The sequence below is a fragment of the Aphelocoma coerulescens genome, chromosome 2 (assembly GCF_041296385.1).
Source record: "Aphelocoma coerulescens isolate FSJ_1873_10779 chromosome 2, UR_Acoe_1.0, whole genome shotgun sequence".
NCBI classification, from domain to species: domain Eukaryota; kingdom Metazoa; phylum Chordata; class Aves; order Passeriformes; family Corvidae; genus Aphelocoma; species Aphelocoma coerulescens.
The window spans coordinates 23,894,447-23,911,036 of record NC_091015.1 but is presented as its reverse complement, the minus strand read 5'-3'; the positions used below and the strand labels follow the sequence as shown (position 1 = coordinate 23,911,036).

Below are 16,590 nucleotides of genomic sequence, written 5' to 3'. Positions count from 1 at the left end.
AGATAGAGGAATCTGAAAACTAGCAGCTCAAGCATTCAAAGAGATGTCAGCTTCTGGATGAAAGCTGACAGAGGGACAGAAATGACTGCAGAGCCTCAAAGGATTGTAACTTAGAATCAAAACTTTGTGCTGCCCTTAGAACCCTGAGGGAACCATGAAAGTCTTTTACAAGCATAGTGACATAAACTGCAGGTGCGACACAGACTTAAATAAAAAGCTACCTTTACATTATGTGACATTCCAAATTGGTCTTTAAGCACATTATAAGATTATGAACAGCAGTCCAGCCAGGGGCAGACACAAAGTGAACTGCAGTGAGGCCAGAGTCACAAATACCCATATTAGCCATAGCTAATGCATGAAAAAATGCATGAAAAAGGGAAAAATCATGGAAACATGTAACATTACATAAAAGCTACCATAGGGATCTGAATACTGTCTGGTGCTTTATCTCTGATTGTGCTCAGAGCAAGACATCACAGAAGAAAATCCAACAGTCTTGACAATTATGGAACAAATTCTTCACATGGGAATTTCCTTCCTAGCCCTCATCTGTGAGAAGGTGAGTTCTTAAGACCCAATTATGGAAAAGAAAATTATATTTAAAAAAAAAATCCAGTAAGCCAAATACTAAGGACTTTGTAGGAAAAAGCACAAATATTACTCTTCCCGTTACCCACATAAAAGTTCTTATACTCTCTGCCTCAAAATTATCTAATGACACTAGGTGTCACGTCTGTTAGCACCATAGAAACAAATGTTCATTTAAAAATAATTTAAAATGCATTGTCTATCATTTGCCTGCCATTTACTGAAAAACGGAAAGTAAGATTTTTTCAGTATTTGTATGAGTTCTCATTCTGAACTCATCAGTTGTGTTGCTCCTCCACCTCCCATCCCTTTGATAAACAAGGTCATCTTTTAGTCTCCTAGCACACAGAAGTCCTTTCCCTAAGTATTTTCAACCATTTTTAGAAATCTGATTTGTCTGGCTGGACTTTCAAGCCTTCGTAGCCGGGGGAAGAAAAGCTAATTGGGGTCTAATTAAAATACTGTGGAGTGCCTGGCGCAGGACTCCCTCCTCCCCAGTGCCTGCATAGGGAGGGACCCCGCACCCCTGCCTTCCTGCCATGGCAAGTCTTCCTATTTCCAGGCACCAGGCCCAAAGCCTCACAGGACAAAGCGTGGGATGAATGAACTCTCTTAGCTCAACTTTGGTCAAAACATTTCTGAAGAGTCATTTTGTCCTGGCAGACTTGACGCAGCCTGGGCATTACCTCTGCTGCTGCAGCTGAGCCAGAGCCCCCAGAGCCCTGCAGCCCGGCTGCTGTGCCTGCACGGGGACACACACAGCTGTGCCCCAAACCTGTGGCCACCCTTGAGCCTCCCAGGGCTGCCACAGCCCTGGGGACAGCCTACACATGTGCAGTGCCATGGGGGAGCCACCTGAAACTGGATTGCTTTGGGGGTAACTCCAGAATCGTCCAAATCTGAACATGCATTTACAGCAAGGACTTCACCATGGTTCACACTCCTAATCTCATCTTGTATGTATTTTAATGCAATTTATTTATTTTGCTTTCAATGTACTTTGCCAGTGTTGCAGGCAGCTCAGGGAGAACTTCTGTCTGGTGTGTTTCCAAAGTAGCCATCCTTGTTTTAGAACATAGCAGCTGTTTTCTGAGGAATAAAATTCTCTTATGCACTATCTTGCAATTTTGAACACTAAATTTAATTTGCAATTGAACAAATTTTACTTGCAAATCTAGTATAGTCACTTTCTTAGTTTCCTTCTAGTTCCTCACAGGCTGCTCTTGGTTTTACTAAGCAATTTGGTATCACAAATTCCCATGGGCTCGCCAATTTTTCCAGCTCTTCCCAAGTATGAAGACAGTAAAGCTATTTCAGTAACAAAACTCATTTGTGCTTGGTATGATTAACATATTAACATGTGATTACTTTTCTCCATTTTTACAAAGCTGTGACTAACATACAGTAATTTTTAATGGTAATGCTTTGAGAAAAGGACATTTCAAATTCTGAGTAGATCCCGGTAACTCCTGGGCTTGTCTTAGCACTTCCATTAACCTAATGTAATATTAACCCTGCCGATATAATGCTTTATTTTGTAGTGCAGATGGCTAACGAGGGATGAGGACACACTTTTTTTTTTCTCTTTTTCTTCCCTCCCTCCGGCCGAAATAGGGCCCAATTTCATTGAATTCTATGTCACACATAGAATAGGCTGCTATTTAATAATACCTTGGTCTATGCATCTATCGACGGCAAAAAAAGAAAAGGGAACACTGCGGTTCCCTCTGTAACTGACCACTAGATGGATCAAGAGGAGACAAACCTCTCGCCAAGAAATCTGCCCTCTCCTGGGAGGCGGATTCTAGTCGGGCTCCCCAGGGTACAAGTGCACATTTACATTCCACCAGCGCTTCCCTTAGAGCTGCTCCCCGCTCCCCCTCACAAAGGCTGGCCCGGCGCTCGCCCCGCCGGCGGCTCCTCAGTACAAGGGAGACATGGAGCTCCAGGAACGGGTCCAACGAAGGGCTACACAGATGGGGAAGGGACAGGAGCATCTCTCTTAGAAGGAACGGCTGAGGGAGCTGGACCTGCTCAGCATAAAGAATAGACTGAGAGGGGACGTCATTAATGTGTATAAATATCTAAAACGGGGGTGCCAAGAGGATGAATCCAGGCTCTTCTCTGGTGTCAGGCAATAGGACGCAGCACAGAGGGCAGAAACTGATGCACAGGAAGTTCCTCCTGAATATGAGGGTGAACTTCTTTACTGTGCACGTGACGGTGCACTGGAACAGATTGTCCAGAGAGAGTGTAGAGTATCCCTCACTCACCGGAGATATTCAAGAACCGTCTGAACACAATCCTCTATCATGTGCTCTAAGACGACCCTGCTTAATTAGGGAAGGTGGACCAGACGACCCACTGTGGCCCCCTCCAACCTGTCCCATTCTGTGATTCTGTGTCTGACCGTGTGTCCCCGCCGCTGCCACCGCCCCACCCGACGCCCTGCAGTAAAACTCGCCTGCCCTCCCCTTCCTCCCGCCCGCCCCCGGCGCTGCGGCCGCGGCCCCTCGGCGCCGCCGGGGCGGCTCTGGGCGCAGGGGGCGGGCGCTGGCAGCGAGGGGCCGGCCCGGCGCGGGGACGCGCGGCCCCGGCAGGCGGCGCTGTGGGGCTGCCGCCATCGCCGCTCCCGCAGCGGCCGAGAGGGGCCGAGAGGGGCCGCGGCTTCCCGGGCGCGGGGAAGGACCCTGGGCTGGGCCGAGACGGCGGCGGGCGGCGGAGCGGGGTCACGGCGGCGCCATGGGGAAGCGGGATAACCGTGTGGTGAGTAACGTGGGCAGCTCGCCCGGGCCCCGGCGCGGAGGCCGTGGGGAGCCGGGCGTTGCCTCGGCCCGGGCAGGCCCGTCCGGCCGCCGCCGCGCTCCGACCGCCGGGAGGGGCAGAACGGGCCTCCGCGGGGGACAAGAGCGGCCCGGTGCCGGCGGGGCTGCCCGCGGCGGGCCAGAGGCTGCCGAGGGCCGGCTGCGTACGGGGCGCCGGGACTGGGGTCCGGCCGCGCTTGGGGCCCCGCCGGCGGGGGACAAAGGCGGGCCGTGCCCCGCGCCTCGCCCAGCCCGGCCCGGGGGCGCCCCGGGATCTGCCGGAGCCCGTGTGGGTGGGTTGTCCCTCCCTCGGCACGTGCTCGAGGCTCCCTGGCAGAACCTCTGATTGCCTTGTCAAATCCGGCAGCATCGGGACTGACGGCTGCGTTGTGATCTGTCGAGGGAAGGTGATTGTAAGATGCTGGCCTGGTCCGTACAAAAATAAAATGCTCCCAATGGGAGTTGCAGCTCTCGCTGAAGTAGCTCTGATGCTTGCTAAGCCGCATTTCCTTAAACTTGGCGTTCGGCTGTACCTGAGAGATCTGAAATTGAGCTTTACGCAGCACTCTGCTGCCTCGGGAGCCAGCGCTCAGCAGGCAAAAAATGCACTTCTACACACCTGACTGCAGAGCCTGAGTTCATACATAGCTGAAACACAGTCATCCTTCCTCCTATTTTTCTTTAAATACCAGTTAGCCTTTCGCCTTCTACTCGTAATCGTTTAGACATTGTAGGTTTGCTGCTGAATTTTATGACTAAACACAAATTGTAATCATAATACTTTTATTTTTTTCCCTTTCTCTGTTTCTTTCTCGTATATGCTATGAGTTTGTGCTCAGATCCATTCACATCTTTGCATACCTTGGTGGAATAGTACAGTAATAGACATAATAATAGATGGCAAAGTCCCGTAGATTGCTTTATTGACATATCAAAAAAATGGAGTCTACTAAGAAAGAGTTGACAGTGTATTAGGCTCCAAGACTGGATCTATGGTTGAAATGTACTGTAAGGTTTTCAGATGTGTATTTATTTACTCTTAATTTTCTTTTAATGGGACAGCTGGGATATACCTACCTATGCCAGCAAGTCTTTATGTTCCTATATAAGGTTCATTATGCCATCATGCTTTTAGTACAGAAAAGTTATAATATAGGACCCTTTGCTCCTCATGTATGACCATAGAGATTTCTACTGTTATTTCTCTTCTGTTCTACCGTTATCTGTTATCTTCTTTTCTTTCTACTGTTATGTCCCTTCTTAAATACACCCACCATCGTTTTTGACTATTTGGAGATGGAAAATAACCATGCTTTTTTCACATCTACAGGGTACTTGCAAGGCAGTAATAGTATTGCTTGCCCAGAGAACCCTGCCTGACAGAAGGTGCCTTACACTTTTCATGAGCAAGGAAGCTATGCAGCAAATACTTTTGTTAATATCTGCTTGAGCAAACTGCTGAAAGAAGAAAATGAATGTGCAATTGCTTCCTTTACTGAGGGTGCATTTCCATGCTCCTTCTAGCTAGTGACATGCAATTTGGCAAAGTAGTGTAAATACTTTTCAGAAATGTTTATTGGTGAAGTAATTCTTCATAAATAAACCTGGTTGAAATTATAAGAACATGTTTTAAGACAGATTTCCTAATCGTGGAATATAGAGCAGCACACAGTCATGATGTACTTGCTGTGGCAAAGTTAAAGAAAGCCACTGAAGGAAGCTTCCTAGACAGTTATCCAGGGACAGTTTGAGCAAGTAGAAAATCAATATTTGACAGCTGTAGCCTCTTCTGCAGGTAGAGAGTTTTGTTGGGAGGTGGTCATTACTTGTCAGCTCTGGCAGCAAAGTAGCTGATTTTTATTTAAGAGCAGGAAGAGACCCCATTTTTTGGAAAGTAATTGTATAAGAGCTTTCAGATACAAATTTCTGAATGGTAACCAAAAGTCGATGTGCTCACTGGAGTAAACCAAGTATCTAATGGATCTAATACATTGAAATTACATTTGTTTAGTGAGAACAGTGTTCAAATAGTGCTGTCCTGCATTCCAAAAAGAGCTCCTTTTCCATTCAAAGCTGAATGCAATTACAGAAGTTTTATTCATTTTTAGATTTTTAATGTGAATGCCTTTCTAAGTGTTGTAACTACTTGAGTGCATACATCCATCTGCTACTTGTTTCACTTGGCACACCTCACTGTTTATTTGTCCATGTTACCCTTTTTGTGTGAATTAAAGCAACAAAGCAAAGCCCCAAGAAATGACAGCAAATGTCACCCTTAGAGTTGCAAAGTCAACTTGAGTCAAAAAATGCTCCACTTGAGTCCTTGGATTGCTTCAGAGTTGTCCAGCTGATGGATCTGAGCCAGACTTGAGTGGGCAGTGCTTCTTCCAGCCAAATGCCCATCCCAGGCAGAGCCTGGAGTGCCTCTTCCAGGACTAAATGTATCCCCAAGAGCTGAAGCCACCTGCCTGCTTGCAGTCCAGTCCAGAAACTCAGCACTGCTGTGGTCACTGCTTCTGCAGTGGGAGCAACAGGAGGGGAGGCAGCAGCTGCTGCTTCTGACAGCTTTCACAAATGCTCGCTTACTGTGCATGGTGGTTTCTGAATGCATATGGTAAAAAGAAGTGTTGGACATAGGAGATCTACACAGATGGTCAAATCTTTGCTTTGAATCTCCAAAATGTTGTACTCTTTAAAAAATTGTCTCAGATTGGGCAACCAAAGCAAGTCCTTTTTTTGGCTATTTGATCTTTTTCTCATCTCCAAACTGAATAGTAAGAACAGTGTGTTATGTTCTGCAAAAGTGAAGTGTTGGAATGGCATAGTGATAAAAGCCAGTGAGATAAGGGGGTGTATGTACCTCCTTTTCACACGAACAAAAATACTGTTGACATAAAGAAATTACGGAAGAGTTTTTCCATTAACTGCTGAGGTGGATTATGAATTCTAAATTCTAATTTCATCTTTTATAGCACAAAGAGGATGCATGGGTTTGAAAGATGGAATACATCATAACATTGGGGTTATGTATGTTTGGGTTTTGTGGGTTTTTTCCTCCTTAAAATAGCCCTAAGTCACAGAATTTTGATACATGCATAATTGCAGCAAAGTACCACTGCTTGCTTGTTCTGGTGCAAGAAATTGCATGCAGAATTTAGCGACTCTCCGGTCAGCAATTTTGAACAGAACTTTAAAGGCATAGCATCAGTTGTCCCAGAGAGTGAGAGCTGAAATTTAATTACATTTTCTATGTCCCAAGGAAGAATATTTCAGAAATCATACTATTCTTAGTTTACAAAATCATTGCTTAAGGAAGGGAATTATTGTAATGGTCTTTTTGTGGATCAATTCTTTCTGCAAAGTGTAACTCCAGCTGAAAGCACTTAACTTTCCGCCAGCCTGAATCAACTCAGTTTAGCTAAATATTTACATTCTTGGAAACAAGTCAGAATTCTTTTTCAGGGAGTGATAAAAAGTTTCTGTGAAGAACAAGCAAGATATTTTGGTACCATAGTGTAACTGATGAATTTTGTATTTCTTTTTGTTGTTTCATATTCAAGGCTTATATGAATCCCATAGCTATGGCCAGAGCACGAGGTCCTGCCCCAAATTCAGGACCAACAATACAAGACTACTTGAACAGGCCAAGACCAACATGGTAAGCAGCAGTGCCTGTCTACCCTTTTGACCTTTTAAGTAAAAGATTTGTTCTCTCTTACTAAAATGTCACTAGTACCTACCTCCTCCCTAGAATATTTTGAAAGATTCCTTGTCTCTGGCCAAGGTATTCTTTTCTAAACATGTATTCAATCTCCTCTTTTAAAAACAATAGTATTTCATTTTGAAATGTGTATTTCTCATTTGTCTGTATTTTTTTGGCAACAGTTTCTCAGAAGAGGAGAATGTCATCTTACCTCTTTCACAAATTCTAATACCTAAACCTTGTAGATATATTTAATTTGTAATTAATGTCTAAAAGTTTAATTAAAATTAATTAATCTCTAAAAGAACCATTTTGCTGGTGTATTCTTAGAATCCAGTTTACCCTACCCAACAAAACCATCACTTTGAGATATTATCAACAACTTTCTTTATGTTCAATCCCTTTGCCTGCCTTCATGAGACATTAGAGGACAATTTGCCTAATTGCAAAGTTAGCTTTAGATCTTTTGGAGGGATTTAACTACCGTACTTAAGTTATTAGGGTTAGGTTACCATATGTGTAACATCTAAGATGCTTTCATTCTTCTCTTGAAAGTTCAACCAAGGGTAAACTTCAAAAAAGCTCTACAAAAAAGTTAGACATTGAAGAAGGTATTTTTAATTGTAAAAATGGTGATCTATCATCCTTTTCATACAGGGAAGAAGTGAAAGAGCAACTAGAAAAGAAAAAGAAAGGATCCAGGGCTTTGGCTGAGTTTGAAGAAAAGATGAATGAGGTTGGTAATGTTATTAGCTGTTAATACATGATTCTTTTTATCTAACATGCTGTTTCTGTTATCATTTACAGTATCAAGTAGCCATAATATTTCACTTCGCTCCAGCTTTTAATAACTATTTTGTTTCATTTATATTGGAAGTTGAGTTTACAACTTAACCAGTGAAGAGCTACATTCAGTTCAGAGAAAAAACTATATAAAACGTTTTTTAAATTGCTGGTGAATAAAACTTGACCTTGTCATAAATGTAAATACATTTATGCAAATGCATGTGCTTATATTAATAAATTAAACAGTGCATTTTCAGGCATGATAAACCAGAGTCTGCTGTGCTAATATTCACTTGTCTAAGGTCACAGAATCCAAATAGAGTGGGAAAAAAGTGCATTACTGGAAACAGATGTCTTTGGCAAGGAATATACACGTAGTATTATTATGGGAGAGGGCACAAAGAATGGCTTTCAGTCAGATAGAACTAGGAAGTACTTGTTTTTCTCTTGACCTAAGATGATTATAACATGTGCTGGTTTCCTGATATAAATGCAGCTGTTCTGATGTTTGTGTTCTGTACCTACCTACCTGAAGATCAGCACAGTATTAGAAAGCTTCACATGTAACTCCTGTTGTATACAAGGGAGAAATTAGTATACAGTGAATTTAACTGTTTCTGTTCCTTCTTGGGTCCTGGTGTTTTGAGATAAGCTTCAGGCAGTAATCTTCATCATTGTGGGTAAGTTTCTGGTTGAAGTAGATTATGCTCCTCTTCCCTTACTGGAAGGGCATAGTACCCATAGTACTCCTGCTATACCTTTTTGCCTAAGAAGTTGTACCAGGATTTGGAGGGCCATGGGGTGCTGTTCTGAGAGGATCAGTTGTTCTGTGCTCTTGGTTTTAGCTTGGTGAGTTTGGTTTAGCATTCTGTCATATTCCTTTCCTGATTTTACCTTTGGCTAATGCAAAATAAGTGAAATTGGCATGCATAGAAGCTAACAACCTTTCAGTATGGTAGACGGTAGGAAGGGATGCAGGGAATCATGAAATGGTCATGAGTTATTCCTAAAGCTCCTAAGAACAAATCTCTGAATGCCTGGAAAGATCACAAGTCTCTGAATGAGGTGCTGTCTCCCCTATTTTGCTGGCAGTTGTTGGACATGTGTGTTTAAAACATAACACTAGCACAGTCTTTAGTGAAGCACAGGCTGTTGTGAGAGATGCGTCCGGTAGCTCTGGGTACCTGGTACATCAAAGTACCCAACCCACAGGTGCTGCCTTGGTCCATGGAAGCACAGTTCACACAGCACTGCATCCTGCCTAATCTGCCATGTTCGTCAGCAGCACTGTTCAGCTCATTCACAGTTTGCTGACAAGGGGATCTGAGTATCACCCTGCATTGCACAGGTTGCTTGATTCCTGGTATTTCTGTCCCCTCAGCACGGTATGTGGATCATCATTGTTTTACCAATACAGTACCAATACAGCTTCATTGTGAGGATCAGAGTAATAAAGAAGGCAGCACATGATGTGTCTGACAGTGCAGATTGAACCTAGCAGCCTTTCAGTTTGATGGGGGCAGGTTGGATGTTTCAGAGCTCATGAAGGGGACATTTCAGGTAACCTTAGAGACCAGATGGAGAATTGAAAAGGAGGAAGGAGAGGAGACTTCTATTCATTCGTTCAGTGTGCTTGGCCCAACAAAGTAAGAGCATTTCTATGAAGATGTGTATAGTAATTTGATATAATTATTGCTGACACCAACAAGGCCCAGAACAGATATTAGAGACACCCATACATTGATGAAGGGCCAAGAGAAGTTGTCTTGAAGTTTTGTTTCAGGTGATTTTTAGAACTAAAACAAAATCACATTTTTTCTGGTAGGGTACCCTGCTTTTCTAAAATGCTCTAGCAGGAACACTGTGATACAAAAGCACAAATACCATAATTGATGACCTTCAAGATAAATGGCAATCTCTTAAAACCAAATAACTTGAACATTGAGGTATGAACTAACACTGTATTTTGATGAATATTAATCTTCAGTAAAATCAAGTGTATTACAGCTTTGGTTAACGTTATATATTATTTACTTTCTGCGGGTTTTTTAAAACTATAATGTCAGGTAGAGGAGAAGTTAAAAAACAGCTCTTCAGAAATGACCCTCTTGTCACTGTTGTGTTTGGTTTTATTTTCAGAATTGGAGGAAAGAACTGGAAAAACACAGGGAGAAATTACTGGGTGGAAATGAGAGTTCCTCCAAAAAAAAAGAGGTAAGTTGCTTTCAGTTGCATATATTCTGTGTTTGGAATTGGATTTATCATCAATGCTGCCAACACAGAATTTCATAAATACATTTTAAAAGCCAGCATCAAAGTTTATATACCTAAATGCATGACAAAAGAAAATGATGCCAAAGTAACATTTGTTTTATTCTATTTTTAAGAAAAAGAAAAAGGAAAAGAAGAAGTCTAATAGGGTGAGCAAAATTTTCAGTTTTCTGATCTTTTTTTGCATTGGGGTTGTTCCTGTTTGTCATTTAAGTTCTCTTGGAAAGAGAAAGCATAGCTGTAATTTTGATTTTAGAGGTTAAATTAACTTACTTTTATTTAGAAAGGGTTTGCATACATTCGGTACAAGGAAAATTAAAGGGAGGAAAAGAGCATTAAATAGATATTATTAAATGAAAAATGTTAGAAGTGGTTTAGAAGTTTATTTAAGAAAAATCTATGTAAGACCAGCTTCTCAGAAGTAAAATTTTATTGGTTATGCTTCGAAAATGAAGAACTTTTAAAGGGAGTGTTTGGATGGGCTTTTGAGTATTTGCCAGACAAAATGCTGCATCTCACAAGCTTCACTTTTTGTTGTGTTTGGTCAAGTTGTCTTCATCTTCCTCTTCTTCATCAAGCTCTGATTCTTCCAGCAGTTCATCTGATTCAGAAGATGAGGTAAGATCTAACTTACTGGAATCTATCACGTTTTGTTCATGAGGTTTATTTAAGACAGATTTTGGTAACATGTTTTAGAATATTCTTAGAGGGCCTGGTTTGGATAAGACCATTTAGTTTTTATGCTTTTGGTACTTATGATAAAGTTGTGAATTTTAGACATATATATTTAATATATGTGTCTAAATATGATATATTGATTCTATTCTTATTAATATTAATGATTAATATGTTAATAATTAATAATATATTAATTATATTAGTATATAATATATAACTATTTAATAGTTTCTATATGAGCACTACAGATTTTGGTGTCCTGGCTTGTAAAATGGATCCATTTTAACACTGAATTGCTCTTTTAATAGAATCCCCTATCTAATCATAAAAATGCAAAAATACCATTTTTACTTTCTAGCAAAAGTCTTTGTTACAGATAATCAGATTCTACATTACACACCTAAATAATAAACAGAATCTAGAGCACCTGGATTTTTCACCAGTTTGCATTTTTTCAATGCAGGAGAGTTATGAAGGTCCTCCACTAAAAGAATCAATTGTAGCGTACTTTATTCCTCAGGAGAACATTATAACATGTAGGAATTTGATGTTTCCTTTTCTTTACATTTAACATAAATCTTTAATTCTAATGAGAACAAATTCAAGTTTGTGTTTTTCCTTCTTTTTCTACAATATTTGTGGATAGGATAAAAAGCAAGGGAAGAAAAGAAGGAAAAAGAAGTATCGCTCCTCACGGAAATCTTCAGCAAGCACAACTTCAGAATCTGAGTCAGACAGCAAGGTAAATATGCAGGTGTGTTCTCTTGGCAAGTTTTCCTGGTTGGTGTTATAAAAACACAAATAATTTTGACTTCAGCATTTTAATGTGGATTTTCATCTTGCACATTTAAAGCTGTGTATTCTCATTGAGCCTGAGCTGCACTTGTATCTTCCACATGCAGTGTGGAATCTGCCTCCACTGGCCACAATTCCTGGTGGAAATAATTTGATCTTTATAAAATGAACATGGTTTATTCCAGCAATTTGTACTCATTTTTCTGATTTCAGATGTATGCAGCTTTTGTGCTGCTCAAATGTTTAGTTTTGTACTATATTAACACTTAAAATGTTCTTTTGAATATGCAATTTAATTGAGTACTATCTCTGAAAATGCAGGTATTGCAGGATACCAGTGGCCAGAACATTACCTTTCTAAATATCTGAGTAGTTTCCTGTTGAAAAACTGAGCTTTTCCCAAATATATTAAACTGAAGTTGTTTTTTCCTTTTCTGAAGTATAGCAATATAGATACATGGGATTACTGAATGAACAAAAAAGTGAAGAAGATACATGAGGCAATTTGTTCTGTTATGTTAGCATTTTTCTGTCTTACAGTATATAGTTACTGTACTTCTTGCTTAAATATTAATAATACAGTGAGTTTTTAAGATTCTCTGTGTAGACTTTATCACAGGCTTTCACTGGAATTCCTGATTCAGTGGGATATAAATTGTAATGAATGACTGTTTGCAGACACCTATGAATTTGTGCTTTGTGTACAAGGTTAAAAACTTATGCTACATAAAGCGACCCAGAAATACCCTTACTGCAGAAAACTCTGGGGAAATACCTGCTTAACTCCATCTGATCAGCAGAGATGGACATAGATAAAGAATAAAGACTCCCAACTGTTACATGTTGTATGTGGTTACAGAAGTGATAGCTGATATCCTTCCTACAGGCTCTCTAAGTTTCCCGCAAGGATGCTGTTACTTGATTCCATACAGACCTTCTCATGCTGCTGGATCAGGAAATCAGCAGCTCCATGGCAGTTACAGCTTTTTATATTATTCTTGTCAAGTGCAAGGTAGAAAGGACAATCTTGAAGAATTACCTTCAATAGACATAAAAAAACTATTGGTCAGACTGCTTTGGGGATTTCTTCCTTTTTCATGAAATGATTTTGTTGTGGTTTGTTTTCCTTTCTATTTAGGATAGCACAAAAAAGAAGAGGTCAAAGGAAGACTGTGAAAAAGAGAAGGTATTTTTATTCTTGAAATCCTTCAATCAGAACTGCATGTTGCATACATAATGGAGCTTTCGTTTTTAATATTGAATGCCTCACTTTACATCTATGGAAATTTTCTGTCCAAACCCACCCAGTCAGAAGGTATCCAGTGCACCCAATTTGAAGTAGACTTTTAGTTGGATTCAGCTCCTGTTTTAGTAATTGTTCTTAGTGGAAACCGCTGGATCTGTTCTTGTTACAAAGGTAAATCAAAACTGTATCTAATCTGCTAGAGCACATCAGCTGCATTCTAGTGTTTTGGGGTTTACCTTTAGCTGTCACATTGAGCTAAAAATATGTGTGATGGTATTTTCAGTGGCATACCTGGTAGGCTATTGGCTTGTTGCTGTAAATTAAGAAACATAAGCAGAGGATCTCTTTATTTAAATGTAGTCATAATTATAGATACTATACTTACGACAGCTTTGGAGAATTGCAGAGAAAAATGTATTAGTGTAAGAAAAACTACCTTATTCTGTCATTTCTCTGAGCATGAAAATCCTCTCTCCTTCCCACCACCACACCATTTTGTACACTCATCCATTATCTTTAATGTAAACAATCTAACTGACCTCAATTTTAGTTATTCGTACAGTATGGGTAAACTAAAAATGCTTTCAGAGTCCATCCTTGTCTTTCTCTCCAGTTACCTTTCTTACCATGTTGGCCTCTACTGCTCCGGTCAATAGTGTTGACTTCGATGTACAAATTCTCCATTGCACAAGGCAAATGTTTTGATTTTCCCTCCCCACTCCTGCTTCTATTTTACAGTGTCCATTTCCCATCTCATCGTTTTGAATGACTTCTCTTTGAAGACCAAGTATCTACCATAGTCCCTTATTGTAGCACTACTTTCACACATCTTCTGAAAGCAAAGGGTATTTGGGGACTAGAGGTCTTTCTTCCCCTACCTGCAGACCCCCCATATGTCAGATGGGCTGCATCCTGTGCACTTTCCATGAGTTCTTTTGGGAAGTTTCTGGTCTTAGAAATTGAGTGAAAGTACTTTCAGTCTTAGGAACACGTTGCCTTGTCCAGAGCAAAGGAAGTGCAGGGAGCAGAAAAGTAGCTCATCAGAACAATCTCACACAGCATCAAAATGTTAAAAACTATCCTTTAAATGCACTGGAATTAAATATGATGTGTTAGAAGTACAGCTGGCAGGGACAGCTTGTGGTTCAACATACACAGAGGGAGCTTTTTCTTTCATGAACAAAGCAAGAGTCTGAAGCAACAGTGTTTGTATGTATACATTGAGACATCTTCTGTTACTCATTATTTAAAAGTGATGAAACGTTTTATTTTCAAATGCTTACTTCTTCATGTGTTATTACTTAAAATAAGAGACTACTTTTCCTCTCACTTTTAGAAAGTTACTGTATCTTGGTAACAAGGAAAAGGAATATACAGAGAATTATTATTTTCACCAAAAGCATTTTAACAGTTTGGTCGGGTAGTTTGATGATGATGGGTAACTAGTTTAATGTCAATAATACTTTAAAATATTTCACAACTTAGAAGTGATATTTCAATCTTAAATTTTAAGCAGAAGTTTTATAAAATTTGAAAGGTCTGACTTCACTCACAAATATATTATTTTGTGTAGGAAGGTAAAAATCATCACAGGAAAAGGAAGAAAGCAGATCGTGGTGATGGACCTTTATCGTCAGAATCTGTGTCTGAATCAGATCAGACAGAGGAGGTCAGTGTGAATCCTCAGTTTCAGATGTTACAGTACAGCTTACTGATTTATATCAGTGAATGATGAACTAGCTTAGATTTAATACATTGTAGAAATGTTCTGCTCTGTACAGGTGAATTGAAGTGTACAGTGCACTCAAAGTTGTTTGTAGTTTTCTTTTTAAAATAAACTTTCAAGGGTTGTTTAATCTAGCTTCTATCACCTACAAGTAATTTTGAATTAATTTTCTTGAGAATCAACTTTTTATGGATGCTACATTTGGTTGAATTTTCTTTAGGTGCAAGCGAAAAAGAAGAAAAGCAATGAGGAAAAAGAGAAAACAGCAAGTATCCCTCTTACTCATACTGTAGTTTTAGGATATAAATACTCTGTACTCGGTTAATTTCCAGTTTCACATTTTTCACTAATATAAATGTTTATAGCAATAGTCTGCTGTTGCATTTAAATTAACAGTTTCTCTGTTTACTTGCTGAAGTCACTTTTTCAATTGTTGAATTAAAGAAGAATTTGTCACTCTTTTACCTATATGTGATTTGAGATTTATACAACTTTAACACTTACTGTAGAATATATTTTATTCTGTATCAACCTCCTAGAACGACTAATACCTGTGTGGTACCAAGTAGGGGAGCAGTTTGCCACACAGACATATATATCCGTGCTGTTCCTTCGTTAACATTGTGTGTAATTCCTTGGTAAGCCTTCTCTGCCACCATGGAAAGGGCCTTAGGACATAATTGCTGCAACATCTAGGCCATAATAATTCTTCCCCCGACCAAATAAAAAGCTGCCAGCAACTTTTCTTTTTTCAATTTTTTTATTTGTATCTGTTGGTAAAAGTGAGAGGAAGGTTCAGTAGTGATTTATATAGAATCCAGATTTACCACATGTACCTGAGGTTCCTCAGTTAGAAGTATAGTGGATTTGGGATCCTAAATGCCCACTTGAGATGTCTGGGTATCTGTCTCCCCTGTCAGCAGCAGTGTTCCTTATTAGGCATCTCAGTTGTCGAGATGAGGCAGGGCAAAGGGAAGGTCTACATTAGTCACCTAAAAATACAGGCATAGAAATATCAGTGGTACACGTTTTTCTGTGGAACTTGTTTGTATTTTCAGACTCATATGAACCGTTTGCCATGACATTTCTAGTTGATTGCATATGGTCTTTTTCATACTAGACTTGTACATGTAAGGATTATGTATAAAACAAAGCTTTAATACCGATTGTTTCATTTTCGTAATGCCACACCTATTTGAGAATTTCAGTTGAAATTCTGCTTGCAAAAAGACAAGATTGCATCTCTTAGCTTCTGTATTACAGTGATCAGCATACTACCTTCAGGACTGAATCCAGCAGGGTTAATTTGAGTGTATTTTTATTTACAGTTGAGATCATAATTGTTTTATTTTAAACAAGTGATAGTCTAGCCAAGTGCAGTTGAGCTATTTAATGGTACACAGTGAATTTAAGCGCTTACTTTAAAATCTGTAAACATCCTAGTTATTCCCAAATATGTAAGATGTCACTACTGGTCACAGCACTTCCTTATTACTTTCTCAGTAATCTATAATGCTCTGAAAATAATTTAAAATATTAGGAAATGTAATAGTGATGGTGATGAGAGGTGTGAAATAGCCATACTGTGGTGGAGATAAATTTAAATTGAAGGCTGCTCATAATAGTGCAAATTGCTGGCTAAAGTATTTCTTTTGTGATTTCTCAATAGGCTTCTGTAGAAATCTCTTTTGAAGCATCTTTCAAAAGATACCCTTCTGTGCTCTCATTTTGCATTAGCAGAGTGTAATAGATGGTAATTGCATTATACAATAGCTTCCTTTTTTTTTTTTTTTAGGATAAAACAAAAAAGAGAAAGAAGCACAAGAAACATGGTAAAAAGAAGAAAAAGAAGACTGCTGGTTCAAATTCGGATTCAGAATAATATTTTAAAGCAACGTGAGACTATCAACAGAAGTGCAATGACTAAAGGAAACTTAAACTGTGAAATGACAGCAAACTTTACCAAACTGCATGAGTTTTCCTGTGTTTT

At 39.7% G+C, this 16,590-nt stretch overlaps 1 protein-coding gene across 2 annotated transcripts; it reads left to right on the top strand.

Moving 5' to 3' along the window:
* The first annotated feature begins 3,205 nt into the window (after positions 1-3,205).
* Positions 3,206-16,570, top strand: FAM133B (family with sequence similarity 133 member B). Of its 2 annotated transcripts, none has more exons than XM_069006823.1 (11): positions 3,206-3,357; positions 6,956-7,053; positions 7,756-7,834; positions 10,024-10,098; positions 10,272-10,304; positions 10,705-10,773; positions 11,480-11,575; positions 12,767-12,814; positions 14,448-14,543; positions 14,821-14,865; positions 16,396-16,570. In XM_069006823.1, the coding sequence occupies exons 1-11, from the start codon at positions 3,334-3,336 to the stop codon at positions 16,480-16,482; spliced, it is 750 nt and encodes a 249-aa protein (XP_068862924.1). In that variant the 5' UTR covers positions 3,206-3,333; the 3' UTR covers positions 16,483-16,570. The 2 variants fall into 2 exon arrangements, with proteins under 2 accessions (XP_068862924.1, XP_068862923.1); XM_069006822.1 differs by having other exon boundaries at positions 11,480-11,587.
* The last annotated feature ends 20 nt before the right edge of the window (positions 16,571-16,590 follow it).

Coding starts and splice junctions, on each gene's coding strand:
- FAM133B (XM_069006822.1), top strand. CDS start 3,334: ATGGGGAAGCGGGATAACCGTGTG. Junction 11,588..12,766: donor ACAGCAAGGTAAATATGCAG/GTGTGTTCTCTT, acceptor CTTTCTATTTAG/GATAGCACAAAAAAGAAGAG. Junction 14,866..16,395: donor ATGAGGAAAAAGAGAAAACA/GCAAGTATCCCT, acceptor TTTTTTTTTTAG/GATAAAACAAAAAAGAGAAA.